This window comes from Corylus avellana, chromosome 8 (assembly GCF_965113065.1).
Source record: "Corylus avellana chromosome 8, dhCorAvel1.hap1.2, whole genome shotgun sequence".
Lineage (NCBI taxonomy): Eukaryota > Viridiplantae > Streptophyta > Magnoliopsida > Fagales > Betulaceae > Corylus > Corylus avellana.
The window spans coordinates 392,200-415,217 of record NC_142497.1 but is presented as its reverse complement, the minus strand read 5'-3'; the positions used below and the strand labels follow the sequence as shown (position 1 = coordinate 415,217).

Genomic DNA, 23,018 nt, shown 5'->3' with positions numbered 1-23,018 from the left:
CAGAATGTTTCATTCAATTAAAGCTTCTTCAAGCTAGTTTTACAGTATCATATTTTCGTAAGTACTTATTTTTCATATATCTTATTTTCATTATGTATATTATTGAATTTATAGTTCCAATTGAAGTATCTTCAACATTTCATATTCATATCCAATCATGTGAATCTATAGTTGCTTTAGGAATGTTATATTATTATTCATTAACTATATCAGGTAAATAAGGCAAACTAGATCTAGAGCTCGTAGAGGAAGTGGATATAAACAACTTAGACATCATTCAAAATATTTGTTAAGAACAAGAGAACAAAATTGAAGACTTTCTACTTCCAAATGATTATCTTTAACAGGTCTTTAAGTGTTCTGGAATAGCTCTTTGTGTGTCCTCTCGACTTACAAGCCTACTCAGCCTAACTGCGTTGACGGCACATTGATGGCATAGAGCGTACATCCCATATAACTCAAAGATTTTGTTAAAGATAACATCTGAAAATATACCTGTTTTACAATTCTGTTTTTTAAAATTAACAAATATATGAACGGATATCAAGATGAATAGATCAAACATACATGGCTTTGATACCAAGAGGGGACTCGCATAACGAGTTGACATAAGCGAAAGAATTAAAGACATAGTGATGAATTTAAACATAGACTGCTTATAAGATTCTAGACTGAATATGAACAAAATATATAGATGGATACACAAAGATATAAACATAAATATGAAATGTTGAAGATACTTTAATTGAAACTATAAATTAAAGAATATACATAATGAAAATAAAATATATGAAAATAAGTACTTACGAAAATATGATGCTGTAAAATTATGGAATAATGTTATTTGAAGTGACATGTATCTAGACACTTTGACTGTTTTTGTCAAAAGTTGTATGGACGGATGGTGATGGACCTATCCTATAACGCTATAACTATTTCGTAATGTTAATGTGACTGTTTAAATAAATTTTTAGTTAAAAAAATAATTAATTAAAGAGTTAATTAAAAATAGCACATGAATATTGTTGGGATAATTATAAAATAAAATATGGTATATAATATTACTTTTATGTTTTTTGTTTACTTAAAAAATGTTTTAAGTTACTTTTTAAATTCCAACATGAGCTCATTTTGTATTTTTTCAATTTTAAATTATCGAGTAAATATTTTATTTCCCTCCAAAAAAATAAAGGTTGAACATTTAATCATGACGCATAAAAATACAGCTCAGCTTTCCCTCTTTTTCCTAATCCCTACAACCCCACTCTGCCACCCAACTTTCTTCAAAATCCCCAACCTCTCCCCCCACTATCACACGCACGCACACACAAAGAGAGTGTGTGGGGGAGAGAGAGAGAGAGACAGAGAGAAGAGAGAGAGAGCGCTGCGAGAGGCACCGTTTTCATCATCGCCACCAAACCCTAGCTCGCTCCAATGGATCCCGAGTCGACTCAGCTCCAGCAGGCCCAACTGGCGGCCTTACTCGGCCCCGACTCGGCCCCCTTCGAGACCCTAATCTCGCACCTGATGTCCTCGTCCAACGAGCTTCGCTCCCAGGCCGAATCCATCTTCAACCTCTGCAAGCAGACCGACCCCAACTCGCTCTCCCTCAAGCTCGCCCACCTTCTCCAGTCCTCTCCCCACCTAGAGGCACGCGCCATGTCTGCGATCCTCCTCCGCAAGCAGCTCACGCGCGACGATTCTTATCTCTGGCCGCGACTCAGCGCTCCCACTCAGTCCTCGATTAAGTCCATCCTCCTCTCCTCTATCCAGCGCGAGGACTCCAAGTCAATCTCCAAGAAGCTTTGCGACACCGTTTCGGAGCTCGCCTCCGGTATTTTGCCTGATAACGGCTGGCCAGAGCTGCTTCCGTTCATGTTCCAATGCGTCTCGTCCGATTCCCCGAAGATGCAGGAATCGGCGTTCCTGATCTTCGCGCAGCTCTCGCAGTACATAGGCGACACGCTCGTCCCGCACATCAAGCACCTCCACGCCGTGTTTTTGCAGTGCTTGACGGCGTCGCCGAGTTCGGACGTCAAGATCGCGGCGCTCAACGCGGCGATCAATTTCATTCAGTGTTTGTCGAACTCAGCGGATCGGGACCGGTTCCAGGACCTCTTGCCGGCGATGATGACGACGTTGACCGAGGCGCTGAACAACGGTAACGAGGCGACGGCGCAGGAGGCGTTAGAGTTGTTGATCGAGCTAGCAGGGACCGAGCCGAGGTTCCTCCGGCGGCAGTTAGTCGACGTCGTTGGCTCGATGCTGCAGATTGCGGAGGCGGAGTCGTTGGAGGAAGGGACGAGGCATTTGGCGATCGAGTTCGTGATCACGCTCGCCGAGGCGAGGGAGAGGGCGCCCGGTATGATGCGAAAGCTGCCGCAGTTCATAAGCCGGCTATTCGCTATTCTGATGAAGATGCTTTTGGATATTGAGGACGATCCTGCGTGGCATACCGCGGAGAGCGAGGAGGAGGATGCAGGCGAGACGAGCAATTATAGTGTCGCGCAGGAGTGTTTGGACCGGCTGTCGATTTCGTTGGGGGGTAATACGATTGTTCCGGTGGCGTCGGAGCAGTTGCCGGTATATTTGGCGGCTCCTGAGTGGCAGAAGCATCACGCTGCTCTGATTGCCCTTGCGCAGATCGCTGAGGGTTGCGCGAAGGTGATGATAATGCTTTCAGTGCTATTTCATTTGGTTCCTAGTAGTGTCCTATGATTATATTTACTTCTCGTGTGTTTGAAATGTGAATTTGAAGAACGATGAGTTGTGGGTTAAATTCTTATGGTGAAGTATATACATTTTGATTTTGATTTCCATTTTTTTTTATTGATGTGTGTCTCTGCTCTACAATATTTGGTAATGGAATTGGTGATGCTGGTGAGTTCTTAGAATGCTTCTATGGTTCTTCATGTGAGCATGCGTTGTAATTAGATGCTTCACATGCTAGATATGCGGTGGTGACAGAAGCTCGGCACTGGCTATCTATAAAGTCCCCATTATGCTTTGAACTTATTCTTTGTCATTGCTTTTTGTGTGAATTTGAATGGGGCAGCTTTGGATAGACGTTAAAACATTTGGTCGGTTACTTACATTGTTTGATAATGACACTTGAAATAGATTAGTGAAAATGTTTTTAGTACCTGGACATGTCTTAAGAATAAATACACACCTAGTGGAGTCTTGGGTCCTCTTGTTTTCTTTTGATTCCCGTGTTCGTTGTGCTCACTAGATGAAGTTTCTAAGGACTCTCTTTTGTGGTAATTATGTTAAAACAAATTTACTTGACAAAGCGTTTTGCAAACCATGCCTTTTCTGTTTGTTTGAATGGAATTATATTCCTTTGTTGTCTTCGTGATTGTTGACATGTTCCCTATTATCACAGGTGATGTTAAAAAACTTGGACCAAGTGGTGGCAATGGTTCTAAATTCTTTCCAAGATCCACACCCGCGTGTGAGGTGGGCAGCTATAAATGCAATTGGGCAACTATCTACGGATTTGGGTCCAGACTTGCAAGTTCAGTACCATGTGCGGGTGCTGCCAGCACTTGCTGCAGCTATGGATGACTTTCAGAATCCCAGAGTACAGGTTAGTTGCAGTGTGGGCATTTTGTGTTTCTTTGAATAAGATTTCCCTTTTGTTTCTTATAGTGTTATGCCGTTAGTTGCTCACTCTAATGGACTAGAGTGGATTGAGCCTCCTTTTGGACCTATGTGATCAAACTACTGTGCTAGTCTGCTAGAGTAAGATTTTTCCTTGTCATGACATCACAGTCATCAAGGGAATAAAGCTTTAGCTGATAACTTGATATAGGAGTAAGGATCATTCTAGAACCAATAGAAACTTAGGTCCCGAGTTCTTTTCTTGGAATGCCCCCCCTCAAATTAATGCATTTTCACTTATCAAAAAGAACCAATAGAAACTTATGGAATAAAATATGTTGTCTCAAAATCTGATAGTCTGAATTTGTTTCTAGGGACTTATTTTTGGTTGCAGCCTTCCTTTTTAGCTGTTAAGATGTAAATATGTGATCTGGAGAGTTCCAAGTCTATTTTCTAGTATGTAATAATAAATGCTTGAATAGCTACTTTGTTGCTCAAAATGAGTCCTACAATTGCACTAATGTTATTTGTTAAATATTTGCACATAGTTTTACTTGTGAACATTGACAAAGTATTTGTGAAGTTCTCATTTGGAAATTTACATTTTACCCATCTATTGAAAATGAGCGGTTGTGGTCAACAGATAGGAAAATGATTATACCAGCATCTTGTTGTATGGCTTGGACTTGGAGCATAACTCTGTGACTTTAATTTTTTTTTTTTAAATAAAGAATACAACTTTTTCTTGAAAGTGTCCGACTTCCTGATTATAGTTTAGTAATTTGTTTGCATTTTACCGTTCAACATCTCTTTATACATTTTGATTTAAATGGTATCTAGGTGTGATTTGAAATCAAAATGGGTATTACTTGATATCGCATCACAAAACAGTGTTTCTTTTTTTTTTTTGGTTTTCCTCTTAAAAAATTTAGGCTTGAAATAGAAAATTGAAGTATGTCTCCCTCTAACTGTGCTTTTGACTGCCTTATTTATACCCATCAGTTTATTTAGGTTGAAATTAACCACAAAAACTTTATTCTTTTGCCTGCTGGGGTGGGGCGGGGTGTTCTAACTAAATCTACTGTACTTGGAATCTAAAATGTGTCCAGCATCACTTAACGCATTTATATGAAGTGATGGATTCAAACACAACTTTGGTAATGTTTGTTATAAGATGGATTCATCCTGTTTGGAATCGAGAGAAAAGAACAGAATGTTTTATTGAGAAATGATTGTTGTCAATAATTTGCCCATATTTCTCCCATATTCTCCTATACATTCAATAGATCAATCATTAGATTTGTGGGGCCCACCATTGGCTTATGTGGAGTTGATTTGTAAGATGAGATGGAGAAAATATGGGAAAAATATTGACACCAATTATTTCTCTATTTTATTTGTTAGAAGTGTAAAAGGCCTTGTTAAAATTCTTTGTTAATAACAGATTTAGAGTTGGGTGAGGTGAATAAATGGATGGAGTACTATAAATTCAAACTTGGGGAAATAAATATATATCAGGTTTTGTAAAATATGGCTAAAAGTATTTCATATCATCATATTAGTGTTCGTGCTTAGTATGCTACCTTTTAGTTGCTTGAATTATATTCGCATGTAGATTGAAAGCTTTGGTCTCCTGGTGTATTTAATACGCTGTTGTTTTGGTTCTTGAGGCGACTTGGTGAATGGTGATTTAAGGTTTTTTTTTTTTTTTTTTTTTTTTTTTTTTTTAATTGTAGTGTGTGTATTCAAAGGTTATCAATTCTATTTTTGAGCAGTGGTTTATTCATTGTTCTATCCAAATTTTTGTATCTACAGGCACATGCCGCTTCAGCAGTGCTCAACTTCAGTGAGAACTGCACACCAGATATCTTAACTCCTTACTTGGATGGAATAGTGAGCAAATTGCTTGTACTTCTTCAGGTATCTCAGCAGAAAAAAGCACTTAACACATTTGCAATGCAAACACTTAATTATATTTGTATGAACACATAGTTATTTCTGTTAGGTCTTATTATCTTGTATGTATCTTGCAGAATGGCAAACAAATGGTGCAAGAAGGTGCCTTGACTGCTTTAGCATCAGTTGCTGATTCATCTCAGGTACTTCATGAGATTGTCTGGTCATTAATTTTGTTTTTGTTTTCTTGTGAATGACTCTGTTTAACGGTAAGCATATCTGTAGGAGCACTTCCAAAAATATTATGACGCAGTTATACCTTACCTGAAAGCAATCTTGGTAAATGCCACTGACAAATCTAATCGCATGCTCCGTGCCAAATCCATGGAGTGCATTAGTTTGGTTGGAATGGCTGTTGGAAAGGAGAAGTTTAGGGATGATGCAAAGCAGGTAAGTAGCATTATATACATAGAACTCTCCTGAATCAAGTACTTTCTACTGCTAGCCCTTTACTCTCTTTGAGAGTGCATTTTAATTTTAAAATTGGTTTGTTTAATCTCAAAGGGTAATGTACTGATAAATGAATTTCAAGGGTTTCTTGTAAGCCTTACTATTTGTTCAACTAGTCCTTTATTCACAGAGCCTAAAATGCAAACTTTGTAACTTTTTTTTTAAATTTTTTTATTAAATATCAAAGCCTTCTCTCTCTCTCTCTCCTCTCTTTATTTCTCCACTACTGAGAAGCTCCAAATGTGTGTTTTTCTTTATATCATTAAAAGCACAAAGCGCAACCTAGGTACACAGGAAGTATACAAGAATCTAATCCTATTATAACATAACAATCTAAAGTTTACATCCATTTTAGGGAATGAAATTGTAATTTAAGTCTTGCAATCAATTAATTCACTGCTTTCTTTTCTTCTTTTCAAAATTTTGAGGGTGATTTTGTGGTGGACAATGTGTATTAGTTTATTTATTTAGGCAAAACTTCTATCTAATGTTTTTGTATTTTTTATTTTTATTTTTATTTTTTATACAAGGTTATGGAAGTGCTTATGTCTTTGCAAGGATCTCAGTTGGAGACAGATGATCCAACAACAAGTTACATGCTACAAGTAGGTTTTATCATTTAAAATGTGCTGAAAACATCATCATATCATATAATAATCATTATTATTAGTGTTGTCATTATTATTAATGCTATTTTCCTTGTATCATAATTATTCTACAATTTATAGGCATGGGCCAGGCTTTGCAAGTGTTTGGGACAAGATTTTCTTCCTTATATGAGTGTTGTCATGCCCCCTCTCCTTCTGTCTGCTCAACTCAAGCCTGACGTAACCATTACATCTGCAGATTCAGATAATGATATTGAAGACTCTGATGATGAAAGGTCTGCACATATTTTACTCCTTGAGGTTCATTTAATACCTGTACAACTGGACTTATGATTACACTATGTATAATGAGTGTCTATGTGTTAGCTCACTGGTTATCTGTATCCAATGACACTAGGTTTTCTATTATTTGAGCAATTCAAGTTTTCATTTTTTGCACCTTTGACAGATCTAGTTGTACGATCTCTTTTCTCTAATGTTCTTAACATCTCTCTCTCTCTCTCTCTCTCTCTCTCTCTCTTCACACATGCATACACGCATATACAAACAATACCGCAAATGCATATCCAAATGCACCTGCTACTGTTGCATTTGAAATCCTATCTTTGATGCTGCAACCATTGCATTTTAGGCAAGGTGTGTCAATGGTTGTGTTTGTCTTGCTAAATGGTATTGGCCATCTTTCTAAGAATTGTCTCTACTACAGTATGGAGACCATTACTCTTGGAGATAAAAGGATAGGGATCAAGACTAGTGTTCTAGAGGAAAAAGCTACAGCTTGTAATATGCTGTGTTGCTACGCTGATGAGCTGAAAGAAGGATTCTTTCCATGGATTGATCAGGTGCGTCTAAGTGCATAGTTGTTGGACTTTTCTTAGTAGGCTTTGTAACAACTTGATAATTCAAGAATGATTTATCTGTTATACAGGTGGCCCCGACGATGGTTCCACTTCTCAAATTTTATTTTCATGAAGAAGTTAGGAAAGCAGCTGTTTCAGGTATAGAATTGTTCATTTATATTATTTTCTTCTCTCCTTATCTTGTTCTCTCCTTTTCAACTCTTGCTTAATCTCCTGATGGGAGACGTGTACTTTTTTGTTTCTAGCCATGCCGGAACTACTGCGTTCTGCAAAATTAGCTGTGGAGAAGGGGCTAGCTCAAGGTCGTAATGAGTCCTATATTAAGCAATTGTCTGACTATATCGTTCCAGCTCTAGTGGAGGCATTACATAAGGTAATTGTTCTTCTATCTAATATGTCATGTGCTTTTATTTAAGATTTAATACACCCCCTCCCCCCCTCCCCTATTTGGTCTGATATTTTAGGTTCTGATGGTTTAGAATTTTTTTTTTTTTTTCCTTTTGCTTTGATGGTGGTAAAGTAGTTAAATCAAATTTGCTTTGCAGGAACCTGATACAGAGATATGTGCAAGTATGTTGGATGCTTTAAATGAATGCGTACAGGTTTGTCATACTCTGATGTTTATTTGCATAACTTTCTTGGTGCCCAATTTTTCAGGTCTTTTGCAACTATTCTTTGTTAAATTCAACTTACCTGTTTGAATTCACCTTCTCAGTGTTGAATTGTGTTGGAATTCGTATATCTCCTTGTCATTTCTCTGCTAGAAGCTGCTAGTTAGGATTAAAAAAATTTGGATTTGATTCAGATCTTATTGGAAGGTATAGATTTGGATGATCCATAATGGGATCGTGTGAAGAAATTTCTGTCTGCCCCTTTGATTTGTGACAAATTTCCTTTTCAGAAGAAGAAACTGGTTTAGTGCCTTAGGAATTATGTGCACCAAACCTCTAATCAATGCAATCCTTAAAGCTATCTTACCAACTTTGTATTCTGTCTTTCAGATCTCTGGAACACTTTTGGATGAAAGCCAAGTGAAGTCCATCGTGGACGAGATAAAACAGGTTATCACAGCTAGTTCAACTAGAAAAAAAGAGAGAGCAGAGAGGACCAAAGCTGAAGATTTTGATGCTGAGGAGGGGGAATTGATTAAAGAGGAAAATGAGCAAGAGGAAGAAGTTTTTGACCAAGTTAGTTTTTCATATGCTATTCATTGGCGTTATGCACTTAAATGATAGATGAAATGCTTTATTTATCTAACTTTAGCAATATTTTGATTATCCTTGGAATCTCATGTTTCTGGCCTTAAACCTATTTGTTTTAGGTGGGTGAAATCTTGGGAACTTTGATCAAAACATTCAAAGCCGCTTTCTTGCCTTTCTTTGATGAGCTGTCATCATATCTAACACCTATGTGGGTAAGTTCTGCCATTCTATTGGTCCCTTCTTGAATCATGATTTATAATTTTGATATGTTTTGTTCCTCTTAAGGCATGTTTTGTGGACAATTGCAGTGTTAAAACATTTTGAGATATGCCTGTGTACTCCCTGTGTACTAGGGTTGCGCCCCTCTGCGCTTTGTTTAATATATCTTTTTTACTTATCAAAAAAAAAAAAAAAAAATTGCAGTGTTAAAACATTTTGAGATATGCCTTTCATTTACAGTTCATTGTTGCTAGATTTTGTCCTATCTTTTGCAGATTTGATCATGTTGAATTGATGCCATCATCTAACCATTTTTCTTTTCCTGGATTGGTTTCACAAATACTCTTTATTTCAATTTTTTTGCTTTAGCTGCTTATCCTGTACTATGTATCGAGTTATTTGTTTTTGTTTTTGTTTCTTTTTTTTTCCAATCACTAGTGAGCCCAATCAAAATATCTTGTTGAAAGTTGTAATATTCTAATTTTGGATTTGTAAGCACACTTTCCAATGATCTTAATCAAATATATCTTCAATTGCTTTCTTAAGAAGCTATAAGTAACATGAGCACAATCATCACGAATGATTGATTCATTGGATTTATTTTCAATGGGCCAATTGTGTTTAGTCATCTCTCTCTCTCACGATGAAGAGTTGTAGCAAGGGAATAGATTTATAGCCAGTCACAAAATAGGAGAAGACCCAAGGGGAAGGGGATGAAGTGCATGGAAGTGGAGCAAGTTGTATTTAGTGAAAAGTTTTGAGTGGGGCTAGTTCGATTATAATTTATATGCTTCGAAACATTGCTATGACTTTGGTCCAGCTGTTTTAAGTATAGGTATGCTGAGGTGAATGTACTAAAGATGCCAGAGTATGAGGGAGAGGATTTGAGCCTAGGCGTACCAGTGGATATGGCACAAGAGGAAGGTGGAATTCTATGGCGTAGTTTTGAGCAAACAATTTTGTAGTTGAACCGAGTGGCTGCTTCAAGCTTTTCTTGAGCATAGTTACGAACCATATCTTTAAAATGCCATTGCTATTTCATGGTTGTTGATTGCGCCTCATGATAGTCCTTAATTCTTTTTTTGTGGATTCTCTCCTATGCATGAATTCAGTAAAAAACATTTGCTTTGTATGCCTTGGCTGTAGCTTGTTGTCTCTTGAGGTTTATTATGAAAATCACATATCCCCTAGTGAATCCCATACATAGGAAGGATATTTGTTTACCTCCATGGAAGGGAAAGGATTGAGGATAGGGTTGAAGGATGGATCAATCTGTGTATTAAATATGTGAAGACAATTTTTGTAGCTGAATTTAACGTCAATGAAACAGAAATTCCATTTGCATTAATTTTTAATTTTTTATTTTGTAGTCAGCTTGTCATTTTGAAAATATTATTGATTGTGTTTGATTTAATTAGGAAGACCTCATCTTATGTTCTTGTGATTCCTTCTAATTGAAAATGACTTTTTTTGGTTGATTTTTATGGTAAAGTCTAAAGGTGATTTAAACTCTTTCAATTCTATACGGGATACTTTGATTCTTTCGAACTCTTTGATTTGATGTAATGATCTTTTGTTTGTTTTTTTTTTTTTTGGGTAAGTATTGATATTTTTGTTCTGTCAGCATTTTTTTTTTGTTGCTCTTAGCATTTTTTGATCCTTTATTTTTGCCCAATTCAAAACTGTTTTTCTTCTTCTGAATACAGGGTAAGGATAAGACACCTGAAGAGAGAAGGATTGCGATTTGCATCTTTGATGATGTGGCAGAGCAGTGTCGTGAAGCAGCGCTTAAGTATGCACTATCATGATGTTTGCTAGGGATCATTAATCGTCATAAAGAACATGTTATATATTCTTTTCTTATATTGTGGATGGAACAGGTACTATGATACATTTCTTCCCTTCCTTTTGGAGGCTTGCAATGATGAGAATTCTGATGTCCGACAGGTCTGCACTTTCTAAACTGCCATAGTTCATATGTTTTAAGTTTACAGTTCTCATTTTAGTTGCACTACTATTTTTTCAGGCAGCTGTATATGGCCTTGGCGTTTGTGCAGAGTTCGGTGGGCCTGTATTTAAACATCTTGTCGGAGGTATCTCTGATTTCATCTCTTACAGGATTTGGTGCTAATATGTTGTTGTATAGTACTAACAATAATTATGGGCTTTGTCCAGAGGCTCTTTCGAGGTTAAATGTTGTGATACGGCATCCCAATGCCCTGGAACCTGATAACATCATGGCATATGATAATGCTGTTTCTGCTCTAGGAAAAATATGCCAGTTTCATCGTGACAGCATAGATTCAGCTCAGGTATTCCCATCTCTCTCTCCCTTTCCCTCCCCCCAGGCCCCCCTCCTCAACCAAAAAAAAAAAAAAAAAAAAATAATAATAATAATAATAAATAGGTATTGAATGTAGTACTGTATGTCTTCTGGTGTTTGGCAGGTTGTTCCTGCATGGTTAAACTGCTTGCCAATTAAAGGTGATTTGATCGAGGCGAAAGTTGTTCATGAGCAGCTTTGTTCGATGGTGGAGAGGTAAGGACTTCAATTTTGGCCAACTTGCACTCCTCTCATTTGTTCTCTTTTAATTTATTTATGCCTCAGCATAACTATACCATCATATTGATCGAGGAGCTTCTTTCCATCTACAGGTCAGACAGGGAAATTTTGGGGCCCAACAATCAATATCTCCCAAAGATTGTTGCAGTATTTGCTGAGGTTAGTTTTGATTATTTTGTAGATTAGACACCCTTGATTCAACTGGATTATACCAAAAAAAAAAAAAATTCTTTTTGTGAATTCAAATCTCCCCAGTCTGTTGGATGGCCATTGAGCGTATAAGCTTTACAGCAGGTGGTGGTTAGACTAGCTAGTGCCTTATGTATTCTGTTCCTCTCTCTTACGTAGGTTTCTGCAATGAAGTGCATGTGTTGTAAATGCTTTTCGTCTACCATAAGATATGGGAGAAATAATTTGTATTCCTTGATTCTATTTAGCCATGACCTAAGTTGCAAGATCTTGGGATAAAAGATTTATTTGACACCAAGCTTTCTACCCATATCGAACACTTGTATTATTGTTGATTTTAGTGTAGAATGTTAATTACTGGTAAAATGACCTTGTATGTTCAAGTTATGTTGTGGTCTTACTCAAATGCTATCCAAGTGCATATACTTTTTAAAACTGCTTGCTATATTTTTCTCTAATTGAGGGGTGTGATTAATTGGTAGGTTCTATGTGCGGGTAAGGATCTAGCAACAGAACAAACTGCAAGCCGAATGATTAATCTGCTAAGGCAGCTTCAGCAGACCTTACCACCAGCTACCTTGGCCTCTACTTGGTCCTCCTTGCAGCCCCAGCAGCAGCTCGCATTGCAGTCTATCCTCTCGCAATAGCGCCATTGACGAAAAGGCAGCATCTTGCTGTGTGTTGAGGAGACACTGCTTTGTCTGGTCTTTCTGTGTGTGAAATATATTTGTCACCCATTCTTTTCCATAAGATGGTTCCACCATTCCTTGGGCATGATGCTTTACAGCAAGCCGGCATCAGTTTGAGTGTGATAGTCATCACTGCGATTGAAACGATCCGTTTTTGTAGAATGTGTATAGTTCAAGTGTTACTTATACTTTTATAGCGTGGTTTTGAGTCCATAAGAGAAGGGTAGGGAACTGTGATTTTTGAGAGATTTTTTTTTTTCTCCCCTTTTCCCCATTTTCTGCAAGGTTGGTGCGTGAGATTGAAGGGTTGCCAGGGAGGCAATTCCTGTCGCAGTTTTGGCCCATTGTGTTTATCATTTCATACACTCAAGAATATTCTTCCGAATTATTAATGGTGATTCTTTTATTACGCTTGTGGTTTTATTACTTTATTACCATGTCCAATACAATAAATGGTTTCTTTCTATACAAACAAACTAGCATGTAACCCGCGCTATGTACGGGATTCTTCATTATAATTTAATTTCAAAACTTAAACACATTTATCTTACTTTTTATTCTAAGTTAAAATATATGTGTAAAAATACAGACTAAAGGTTATACACCAGTAAATTACTGTACTAAACATTTTTTTTTTTTTTTTTGAAATATACCAAACATTTACTTAATGAAAAGTATAAAATAAAAAATAAAAATAGCAAAAAGGACACTTGAATTCTGATGATTAAAATATTAATAGAAAGTTAGTAGGAAACTCTAATATTGATGATGTGATATTTATTATATTGTAATACAAATAAAATTCATAAAGTTCTAATCATTTCAGAAAAAATACAGAGTAAAATAAACAAAATCTTCTCTCTTCTTTTTTAATACAAAATAAAACACACATTTCACTCAATATTTAATGCAATCAAATAAATTTCTTTCAACACTTCCAAAAAATGCTAGAAAATTTGAGTAAATCACAAAACGAAGAAAAAAAAAATCTAATAAAATATTCAAATGAATTAAAACATAAAATCTTATTGGTGTGATACCTATTATATTTCAATACAATGAAACTTTCTAGAGAAACAAACATAAAAATAATTAATTTACACTCGTGAAGAATTTATACATAGATACACAAAGATAAATCCAAAAATGATATGATAAGTGTTCTACAAAAATGAAGAAGAAGCATTTTGGAAGGAAAATTCTTTTTGGTTACCTCTACAAAAGTGAAGAAGAAGTATCTGTGTATCTATTTATACATATATACCCTAGCATATAACTCGCGTTATGCGCAGGGTTCTTTATTATCTTTGATTTTAAAATTTAAACGCATCTTCATTTTTTTTTTTTATTAATTATAGGCTAAAATAATCATGTTAAAAAATAAATTATCACTCTTTCAATAAAAAGACATGCTAAAGGTTATATTTAAATACAAATAAAATTCACATAATTCTCAATATTTGAGAGAGAAAAAATTTATGAATACAAAATAAAACAAAATCTTTCAATCAAGATTTAATGCAATCAAATAAATCATCTATCTTATTTCAATACAAATAAAACCTATATAATTATGAATATTAAAAATAAAAGGCAAAATAATATTGCTTTCAAAAGTAGAGAAAAAAAAAAAAAAAAACCTTAAACATATGCTTGAAAATTCGAGTAAATTACACAAAAAAAAAAAAAAAAAATTCTATAAACATTCAAATGAATTAAAACATAAGACCTTTAATTTTAGTTTAATTTATATAAATTAGAATATGTTAAAACATTATTGGTCTGAAAAAAAAAAAAAAAAAAAAAAAAAGGTTAAGAGGAATAATTACCTCCAATTTGAATTTTTAGGCCAATACATTATGTTTTTGTTAATGTTGGAGAGTGGAGAAAGAGAAAGATAGAGATGGAGAGAAAAAAGAGGAGAGATATTAATGTTGGAGAGTGGAGGTAGAAAGATGTCTTTTTTTTTTTTGAAATTAAGAGAGAGAGAGATGTTGAATGAGAGTGAAAGACTTGGAGAGAAAAAAGAGAAAGAGGCGTGGAGAGAGAGGAAAAAAAGGAGAGAGAGAGAGAGATATGAACCGGTTCAAGAGAGAGATGTGGAATGAGAGTGCTTGGAGAGAAAAAATAAAAAGAAATAAAAAAATAAAATAAAAGAGTGAGAGAGAGAGAGAGAGAGAGAGAGAGAGAGAGAGGAAAAAAAGAGAGATAGAGAGAAAAAAAAATGAACCGTTCACTTTTTAAAATAATAAGTTAAAAAATCAGTTTACTCTTTAAAAAAGTTGGTCTTTCAATCAAGATTTAATGCAATCAAATAAATCATCTATCTTATTTCAATACAAATAAAACCTATATAATTCCAAATATTAAAAAAAATAATAAGCAAAATAATATTGCTTTCAAAAGTAGAGAAAAAATGCTTGAAAATCCGAGTAAATTAGACCAAAAAAAAAAAAATCCATAAACATTCAAATGAATTAAAAGATAAGACCTTTAATTTTAGTTTAATTTATATAAATTAGAATATGTTAAAACTTTGTTGGTTTGGAAAAAAAAAAAAAAAAAAGGTTAAGAAGAATAATTACCTCCAATTTGAATTTTTAGGCCAATAGATTATGTTTTTGTTAATGTTGGAGAGTGGAGAAAGAGAAAGATAGAGATGGAGAGAAAAAAGAGGAGAGATATTAATGTTGGAGAGTGGAGGGAGAGAGATGTCTTTTTCTTTGAAATTAAGAGAGAGAGAGACGTGGAGAGAGAGGAAAAAAAAGGAGAGAGAGAGAGAGAGAGATATGAACCGGTGAGAGAGATGTGGAATGAGAGTGAATGACTTGTAGAGAGAGAGAGAGAGGAAAAAAAAAGAGATAGAGAGAGAAAAAAAAAATATGAACCGTTCAATTTTTAAAATAATGAGTTAAAAAATCGGTTTACTCTTTAAAAAAATTGGTCTTTCAATCAAGATTTAATGTAATCAAATAAATCATCTATCTTATTTCAATACAAATAATATTTCTTCATTAAGACAATTAAATATATTACAAATAAAATTCCTACATTTTAATTGTCTCACAATATTGATATATAAAGAGAGAGAGAGAATTTCGGAACCTTTTGTTTTCTTCATTAAAATAATTAAATGCATTACAAATAAAACTCCTGGGTTTTAAGTGCCCAAAACTTGTTCATTCTTTAAAACACCACGTGTCGCAATTATAGGCATTCTTTAAAACATGGGTTCACGACACGTGTCATAATTCTAAGCACTCTCTACGTTAAAACTCGGCTTTTATATATATTTGAATAAAAATAATATATAAATTTGAAAAAAATATAAGGGACACAAACGAAAACAAAAAGTAAGAGAAGATAAAAAGAAAAATAGAGAGAGAGAGAAAATTTGGGAACCTTTTGTTTTCTTCATTAAGACAATTAAATATATTACAAATAAAGAGAGAGAGAGAGAGAGAATTTCGGAACCTTTTGTTTTCTTCATTAAAATAATTAAATGCATTACGAATAAAACCTCTTGGTTTTAAATGCCCAAAACTTGTTCATTCTTTATAACGCCATGTGTCGCAATTATATGCACTCTCTAAAACATGGGTTCAGGACACGTGTCGTAATTCTAAGCACTCTCTACGTCAAAACTCGGCTTTTATATATATATATATGAATATGATTACCCCCAAAATTGAAATGACCATACGTGCATATGCTGATATGCATTTATTTCTGAAGCACTATACCCTTGATTTATCTGATAATTTGGCTTAGGTAATTGCAGATGTGAGTAATACAGAATTTGTTTTTATCTGTATTGAATTACTATTATAAAAGAGCAACGTTATATACTGCACTCCCATTTTACTGGGTTAATGTAGCAGGGGGTTTAAAATGTATGTGATTGTAACACATTTTTATTAAAAATGCAAGTTGAAAATCGCACGCATCTTAGACAAATTTAAATTTCAGATTGCGTTGTAAGAAAACTTTTTCTAAATGAGAAGTGGCTGTAAATGGCGAGGCTGAGACAGGTTAGCCTGGACTCATGAAGTGTTTTGCAATGGAGAATATCTTGATCTTAGACTGCATTGAATAGTATGTTATTTAATGAAACAGAGACTCTCAGCTCTTTCTATTTTGCTTTGTCTTTTTCCCTTGGTTCCCCTGCATCTTGGTGAACCCATGTTGTTCCGTAGCAGGGGAAGAGGAGATTCCACCAAACCCACCATTTGATTCCATGCGAGCTTTTACTTTGTTTTCTCCTTCGTTAACGGTCCAATCTCAATCCCTAATGTGTTGCCGGGGCTCCAAGTGTCTTGCCTTCGTGCCTTCACGACCATTGGTTGTTTATCGTTGACCAATTGAAGGCTTAGGTGTGTGAGGACAACAACTCCGACCTACCAAAACAGACAACATTAAGAAAATACAAAGCATGCCTTTTTATCTCTTTATCTATTCTCTTCTCTCTGTTCTTTTTTGCTTTTCTTTCGTTTCCCTTTTCTCCCCTTTGTGAAAATGGCTTGCATGTCCCTCTGCGACAATGATATATAAAGATACCCAATTATTTTGTATGATTTGGTCTCAACTCAACGTTGAGAAATCAGTCGTCAATATGACATGCTGACAAGAATTCAAAGACGAGCTCTCCACTAACATAACAACTTAAAAGCCCTCTCTGCCTTCTCTTGTATAAATCAGCTCCTTCCCCTCTCATTGTTTAGCTCAAGGCTCCCCTTCAAAGTTAGCAATGGAGCATCTAACTCATAAGCATCAGAAAGGAGTGTCGGCCAACAAGCAAAGCAAATACAAAGAGAGGACTTCCGGCAATAGCAGAAGCAAGTTTGTTGGGGTGAGACAGAGGCCTTCTGGCAAGTGGGTGGCAGAGATCAAAGACACAACACAGAAGATAAGAATGTGGCTTGGCACCTTCGAGACGGCTGAGGAAGCTGCTCGAGCTTACGATGAAGCCGCTTGCCTTCTTCGTGGCTCGAATACTCGAACCAATTTTTCCACCCATGTATCCCCTGATTCACTCATCTCTTTGAAAATTAAAAACCTCCTTCACCAGAAAAAGACTTTGAAACAACACCCTTCACCAACCGCCGCCATTAAACCGATTACTAGAATTAGTTCCGGTTGTTGTCTCGCTAGTACCTTCGCCGGTTATAGTTCTAATTATAGTGCTCCATCTAGTGGCAAAGATCAAGGCACCCAGATGGTTGGTGATGCATATAGACCAGACTTGAGCAACTGCATTGCAGGACTTGAAGCAGGGAAGTCTCATTCTGATCACCCGTGGCCATTTCCAACGGGGTTTGATCAGCTTCCATTAATTCAAGAGAGGATGGACTTCCAGAGACATGGTGGTTTGTTGCCTGCAGGAACAGCAGGGCTGGAACTAACAGAATTCGAGCAAATGAAGGTAGAAAGACAGATTTCAGCATCGCTGTATGCAATGAATGGAGTGAATGAGTACATGGGGAATACTTGTGATGCTAGTGATGCTCTCTGGGATCTTTCTACTTTGTGTCACTTGTTCTGTCCAAGTTGATTTCTCTCTCCCTCTCTCTCTTTATATAATTGAAATATGTTCTACAAATATATATATATATATAATTGAAATATGAAAGAATGAGATTTAGCAGCTGTACTTGATTTATGAAATGATCTGGTATTTTTTGAAGAGTGCCACTATTTTTGGTCCAAGTTGACTCTCTCTCTCTCTCTCTATAATGAAAATATTTAGAAAGGGTATTATTGTAATAAAAAGGGTATTCTGTCATATATATATATATAATGAATAAGAATCAAGACACCAAACCACCAAATCTGAATACAACTCAGCTGCAGAAACTACAATTTACAGCTTATTATACAACCAGAGGCAACTAAACAAACACATATTTACTTCTTTCACCTACTAACAGCCAAAGACAATCAACCCTAACACACACTCAGCATCTCACCAAAGACAATACCAACACCGCACTGTACAAATCAAACCAGAATTAATTTACAAAAAATGTGCTCTTGAAATCCCCATTTGTAAAACAGAAATTTATTGGTCACATTATTATATTTTCTGAATAATGAGAGGCTTACAGCAATTCAGAGCCTTTCTTTTTGTGTAAACTCTACATAATATTAAAGCAAGGTTATGAAGTTTCACAATTTTTATTGTTCTACCAGCCTACCTTCTCTCTTAGTCCAACTTAGGGGTGGTAATTCATGTATGAATTGTGTCAATGGTCAAACATCTTAGGCATGAATATGTCGGGTCGCAGCTCATGTTAAAAATTGTCAGTTTTAATCTAGTCCTATCTTTTGTGTAAGCCCCAATTGTGACATATTTGACCGTTGTGCTTAACAAATTAACAAATTAAGACAATTTTCTAGTCAATAAAAAGACTCATCAATTTTACGGACAATGAATGGCCTAAGGTTTTAGGTAGTCCTATTAAAACTCCCATTTTTTTGGGGGCCTTGATGGCCTACGGTTAGAATTAGAAGCTATCATGGTTAATTGTCCCCATAACTTTCTCGCGAGCTCTCCCCTTGTGAAAATTTTTGAAACCCTAGAATCCTACAAACTCCCTACCAGCAAATATATTGCATCATCAGTCTCCCATCAACGGGTAGAAATTCAGTTAAAATATGTCCATATTTACTCATTCACTCAAATTAAAAGTATTAATTAAATTGACCCTATCTTATCGAGATAAATTTTGACTTAATATAGTATGGTACTAGAACATAGGTTATGAATTTGAACTTGATTGCACTATTTACCTCTCATTTCAATTAAATATTCCACATTTTGTGAATCAATTATTAAGACCACACGTGATTAGTAACAGAACCAGTAAAAGATATGGGCATCCAGATCGAACTAAGAATTTCTAAGAGATAACTGCGAACTCATGGCCCTGAAATATCACTTCATTGTTATCACAAAAGGCATATCCATTCCCAACATAGAAATAATTTTGAATATATCATGGCATGCACTCAACATTAATACAAAGAAACAAAAGAACTGTAAGATAGAGAGCAAAGGGCCAAAGGCAAACGCCCCATACAGAGAACCAAACTTCTTATGAACGCCCTCACAAAACTACATTACAAATGTAGAATCCACATTAGTAATCTTCACCTTCGTCTTCATCATCTGCACCTTCAGCACCAACTTCTTCATAATCTTTCTCAAGAGCAGCCAAATCTTCACGGGCTTCTGAGAACTCCCCTTCCTCCATGCCTTCACCGACATACCAGTGAACAAAAGCTCTCTTGGCATACATGAGATCAAATTTGTGGTCAATACGTGAGAACACCTCAGCTACTGCTGTGTTGTTGCTGATCATGCAAACAGCTCGTTGCACCTTAGCAAGATCACCCCCGGGTACAACTGTTGGAGGCTGATAGTTGATGCCACATTTGAAGCCAGTTGGGCACCTGAAAAATCCAACACACAAAAAACAAGTGTTGGAAGCCGGGTACAGAGAAGACTTACTGCACAGTTACAATGCCTATCTCTCACAAGTTCTTTGGCTTTAGGCAATCACACACGTGAAAACAACTCAAAAGTCTACTTGAGGCTATGCAATCAATACCACTCTAACTAGTTAGGTGCAATTGATACCATCCTTTCGAATGGAGAAATCAAGCCAATCACAACAAGAAGGACAAAAAATGGGTTTCAGGCCAAACAGTTGAGTTTTTCTAAATAATTTCATTCACTGAGTTTTTGCAGAAGAAATCCAGAATAATACTTCTTTTTTGATAAGTTCGAAATCCAGAATACTAGGAACAGCTAGGCATTTCATGTTCTAGATGGTGAGATTAATTAGGTCAAACAAGTTTAAAAACAAACTAAGATCTATACATTCTGAGCAAAATGATACCAAGGATAGCTAATCATTTGAAAAAAGTAGCTCTACAAAAAAAAATCTCAGACATCATTTTTCCAAGATAAAGTTCATGAGTATATTTCATCCAATTTCTAGTATTCCTAGGCAATTGTATCTTTTCTTTTTATCCCCTTACCAGTCAACAAACTGAACGGTTCTTTTGGATTTGATGGTGGAAACTGCTGCATTAACATCCTTGGGAACAACATCTCCCCGGTACATTAAGCAGCAGGCCATGTATTTCCCATGCCTTGGATCACACTTAGCCATCATGCTTGAGGGCTCAAACACTGCATTTGTGATTTCAGGAATTGAAAGCTGCTCATGATATGCTTTTTCAGCTGAGATGACCGGGGCATATGAAGAAAGCATGAAATGGATCCGGGGATATGGTACAAGGTTGGTTTGGAACTCAGTAACGTCCACATTGATAGCTCCATCAAATCTTAATGAAGTTGTCAAGGATGATATGATTTGAGATATCAATCGATTCAAATTGGTATAAGTTGGCCTCTCAATGTCAAGGGATCTCCTGCAAATGTCATAAATAGCTTCATTGTCCAAGAGCACAGACACATCAGTGTGTTCAAGAAGGGCATGAGTAGAGAGGACACTGTTGTAAGGCTCCACAACTGCTGTTGAAACCTGCAATAGCAAGAAGTCACTAGGGTATCAGTAAGCAGAACAAAAATAGAAAGCCAAAAAAACAAAACATAGTTGCCTTCATATAAACACAGTTCAAACACAACCGTGCTATTCTTTTACTTTTACACCCACATGTGATAGAATCATCTAGAAATGTTTACAGCTAGCCATTGTTAGACCCACTCAGACAACAATGTTATAGATGAGATAAAATATGTGTGTGTGTGCGTGTGTGTACCTGGGGAGAAGGATAGATGGTGAATCCAAGCTTTGACTTCTTTCCATAGTCTACAGACAGCCTTTCTAACAACAAGGACCCCAGACCAGAACCAGTACCACCACCAACAGCGCTAAACACCAAAAACCCTTGTAAGCCAGTACAGTTATCAGCTAATTTCCTCACTCGATCAAGGCAAAGATCTACAATTTCCTTCCCAACTGCACAACCAACCAGAATCAGGTTAAAACAACAAGATTAGCACATTAAGAGTATCCGCCTACGCAAATTGCAAACAGTGTCACTTACCAGTATAGTGCCCTCTTGCAAAATTATTAGCAGCATCTTCCTTGCCAGAAATTAGCTGCTCGGGATGGAAGAGTTGCCGGTAAGTCCCGGTCCTAACTTCATCGATGACAGTGGGTTCCAAGTCCACAAATATAGCCCTGGGCACATGCTTACCTGAACTAGTCTCACTAAAGAAGGTATTGAAAGCATCGTGTGCAACACCCACTGAAGTGTCACTGCAAAGACATAATAGAGGTTCGTAACCAACTCAGTACAAATCTGACCCGGGAAGTGAAAGCCCTAAAATAGTTAACTAATAAACATCGAGAGAATTTAACAATAACACAATAAGCTACTGTTCCAGATTCGGGTCATTCCCACTAGAAGCGAGAACACCCATCTCTGATTCAACCAAATCCATTAACTCAACTATTTGGGCAAAATCGAGAACACCCATCTCTGAATTCAACCAAATCCAACATCAAAACCCATTAAAAATCCTCTCTTGCTAAACCAAGTGAGGATCCTCTCAAATTACATCATCCTTAAAGTCGATCCAATATTCAGCCCAAAACCATCCACACATCTTCAACCTACCTCCAAATATAATGATACTAACAGAAAAATCCCATCTCTCAGATCCACATTAGCTTCATTGCAATGGATCGTAAAAAAGAACTCCAGCAACACATACATGCATATATAAATACACATAAAGATGCATATATTCAAGCATTACATATATATACATGAATATATAATATGGAAAAATAAGAAGAAAAAAAAAAAAATTACCTGGGCATCATCCCATCGGGCTGAATGCCATGCTCAAGACAATAGAGCTCCCAGCAAGAATTCCCCACCTGAATCCCAGCCTGCCCGATATGTATGCTTATTATCTCCCTCATTCTTCCTCTTCTTCTTCTTCTTCTTTTCTCTCTCTCTCTCTCTCTCTCTCTCTCTTCTGGTGTATGCTTTGCTTTTGATCAAACTCAAACTGAAATATCTAGGCAAATGTGAAGTGCTTTCTCCGTTTCTTTTATTACCAACCCTATTTTTTTGTTTTATGTTTTATGTTTTATTATTATTATTATTATTATTATTATCATTTTTTATTATTTTTTTTCTTTTTGTTTTTTTTTCGTGTGAGAGAAGACTCGGTGACTATTAATCAAAATGGGATTTGATAATTTATTTAGAGTCCGGCGTCATGAGAATAGGCCCCGCCATTCGGTGCCACTGCCAGCCTTCATTGGGCCCCTTCATAGCTACATGTCGTATCTGTCCAATGACCATATTAACCCTCTATTTTCTTGAAGCTCTTCAAAGAATCTGCTGCTAAAATTAAAAAGAGAAAAGAGAAAGAGAGTATTGAAAATAAAAATAACAAATAAGGGTAGAATGGGCAAAACAAAGGGAGGACCAGCGTGGCCATGTGAAGGAGAGAACCAAGTGGTTAGGTGATTAGCCAAAAAATAATGTGATGTCGAAAAATAAAAAAAATATCCCTCCACAGTCCACCCAATGCTTTGCTGTCTATTTTCTCATATTTACAACCCATCTTTCCTTATTATTTTTTTGTTTAATTGGTGATTACACATCACTACACTTAATTTACCACA

The 23,018-nt window shown here is 36.1% G+C and overlaps 3 protein-coding genes across 3 annotated transcripts; 2 read left to right on the top strand and 1 right to left on the bottom strand.

Annotated features, from left to right (window-relative positions):
- Nucleotides 1-1,297: 1,297 nt before the first annotated feature.
- EMB2734 (ARM repeat superfamily protein) lies at nt 1,298-12,748 on the top strand. The gene is made up of 20 exons (XM_059573625.2): nt 1,298-2,664; nt 3,386-3,589; nt 5,419-5,523; nt 5,637-5,702; nt 5,785-5,949; nt 6,540-6,614; nt 6,738-6,892; nt 7,324-7,459; nt 7,546-7,615; nt 7,723-7,850; nt 8,023-8,079; nt 8,479-8,664; nt 8,799-8,891; nt 10,605-10,690; nt 10,779-10,845; nt 10,925-10,991; nt 11,074-11,210; nt 11,346-11,437; nt 11,554-11,620; nt 12,133-12,748. Exons 1-20 carry the CDS (start codon nt 1,435-1,437, stop codon nt 12,295-12,297), a joined length of 3,351 nt encoding a protein of 1,116 aa, XP_059429608.1. The 5' UTR covers nt 1,298-1,434; the 3' UTR covers nt 12,298-12,748.
- Nucleotides 12,749-17,080: 4,332 nt separating this feature from the next.
- LOC132163676 (ethylene-responsive transcription factor ERN1) lies at nt 17,081-17,890 on the top strand. Its single transcript, XM_059574043.2, has one exon. The coding sequence runs from the start codon at nt 17,087-17,089 to the stop codon at nt 17,888-17,890; it is 804 nt and encodes a 267-aa protein (XP_059430026.2). The 5' UTR covers nt 17,081-17,086.
- A 1,372-nt stretch (nt 17,891-19,262) lies between these two features.
- TUA5 (tubulin alpha-5) lies at nt 19,263-22,405 on the bottom strand. The gene is made up of 5 exons (XM_059574098.2): nt 22,192-22,405; nt 21,418-21,632; nt 21,130-21,329; nt 20,383-20,891; nt 19,263-19,791 (listed from the first exon to the last, which is right to left on the bottom strand). The coding sequence occupies exons 1-5, from the start codon at nt 22,302-22,304 to the stop codon at nt 19,479-19,481; spliced, it is 1,350 nt and encodes a 449-aa protein (XP_059430081.1). The 5' UTR covers nt 22,305-22,405; the 3' UTR covers nt 19,263-19,478.
- Nucleotides 22,406-23,018: the final 613 nt, after the last annotated feature.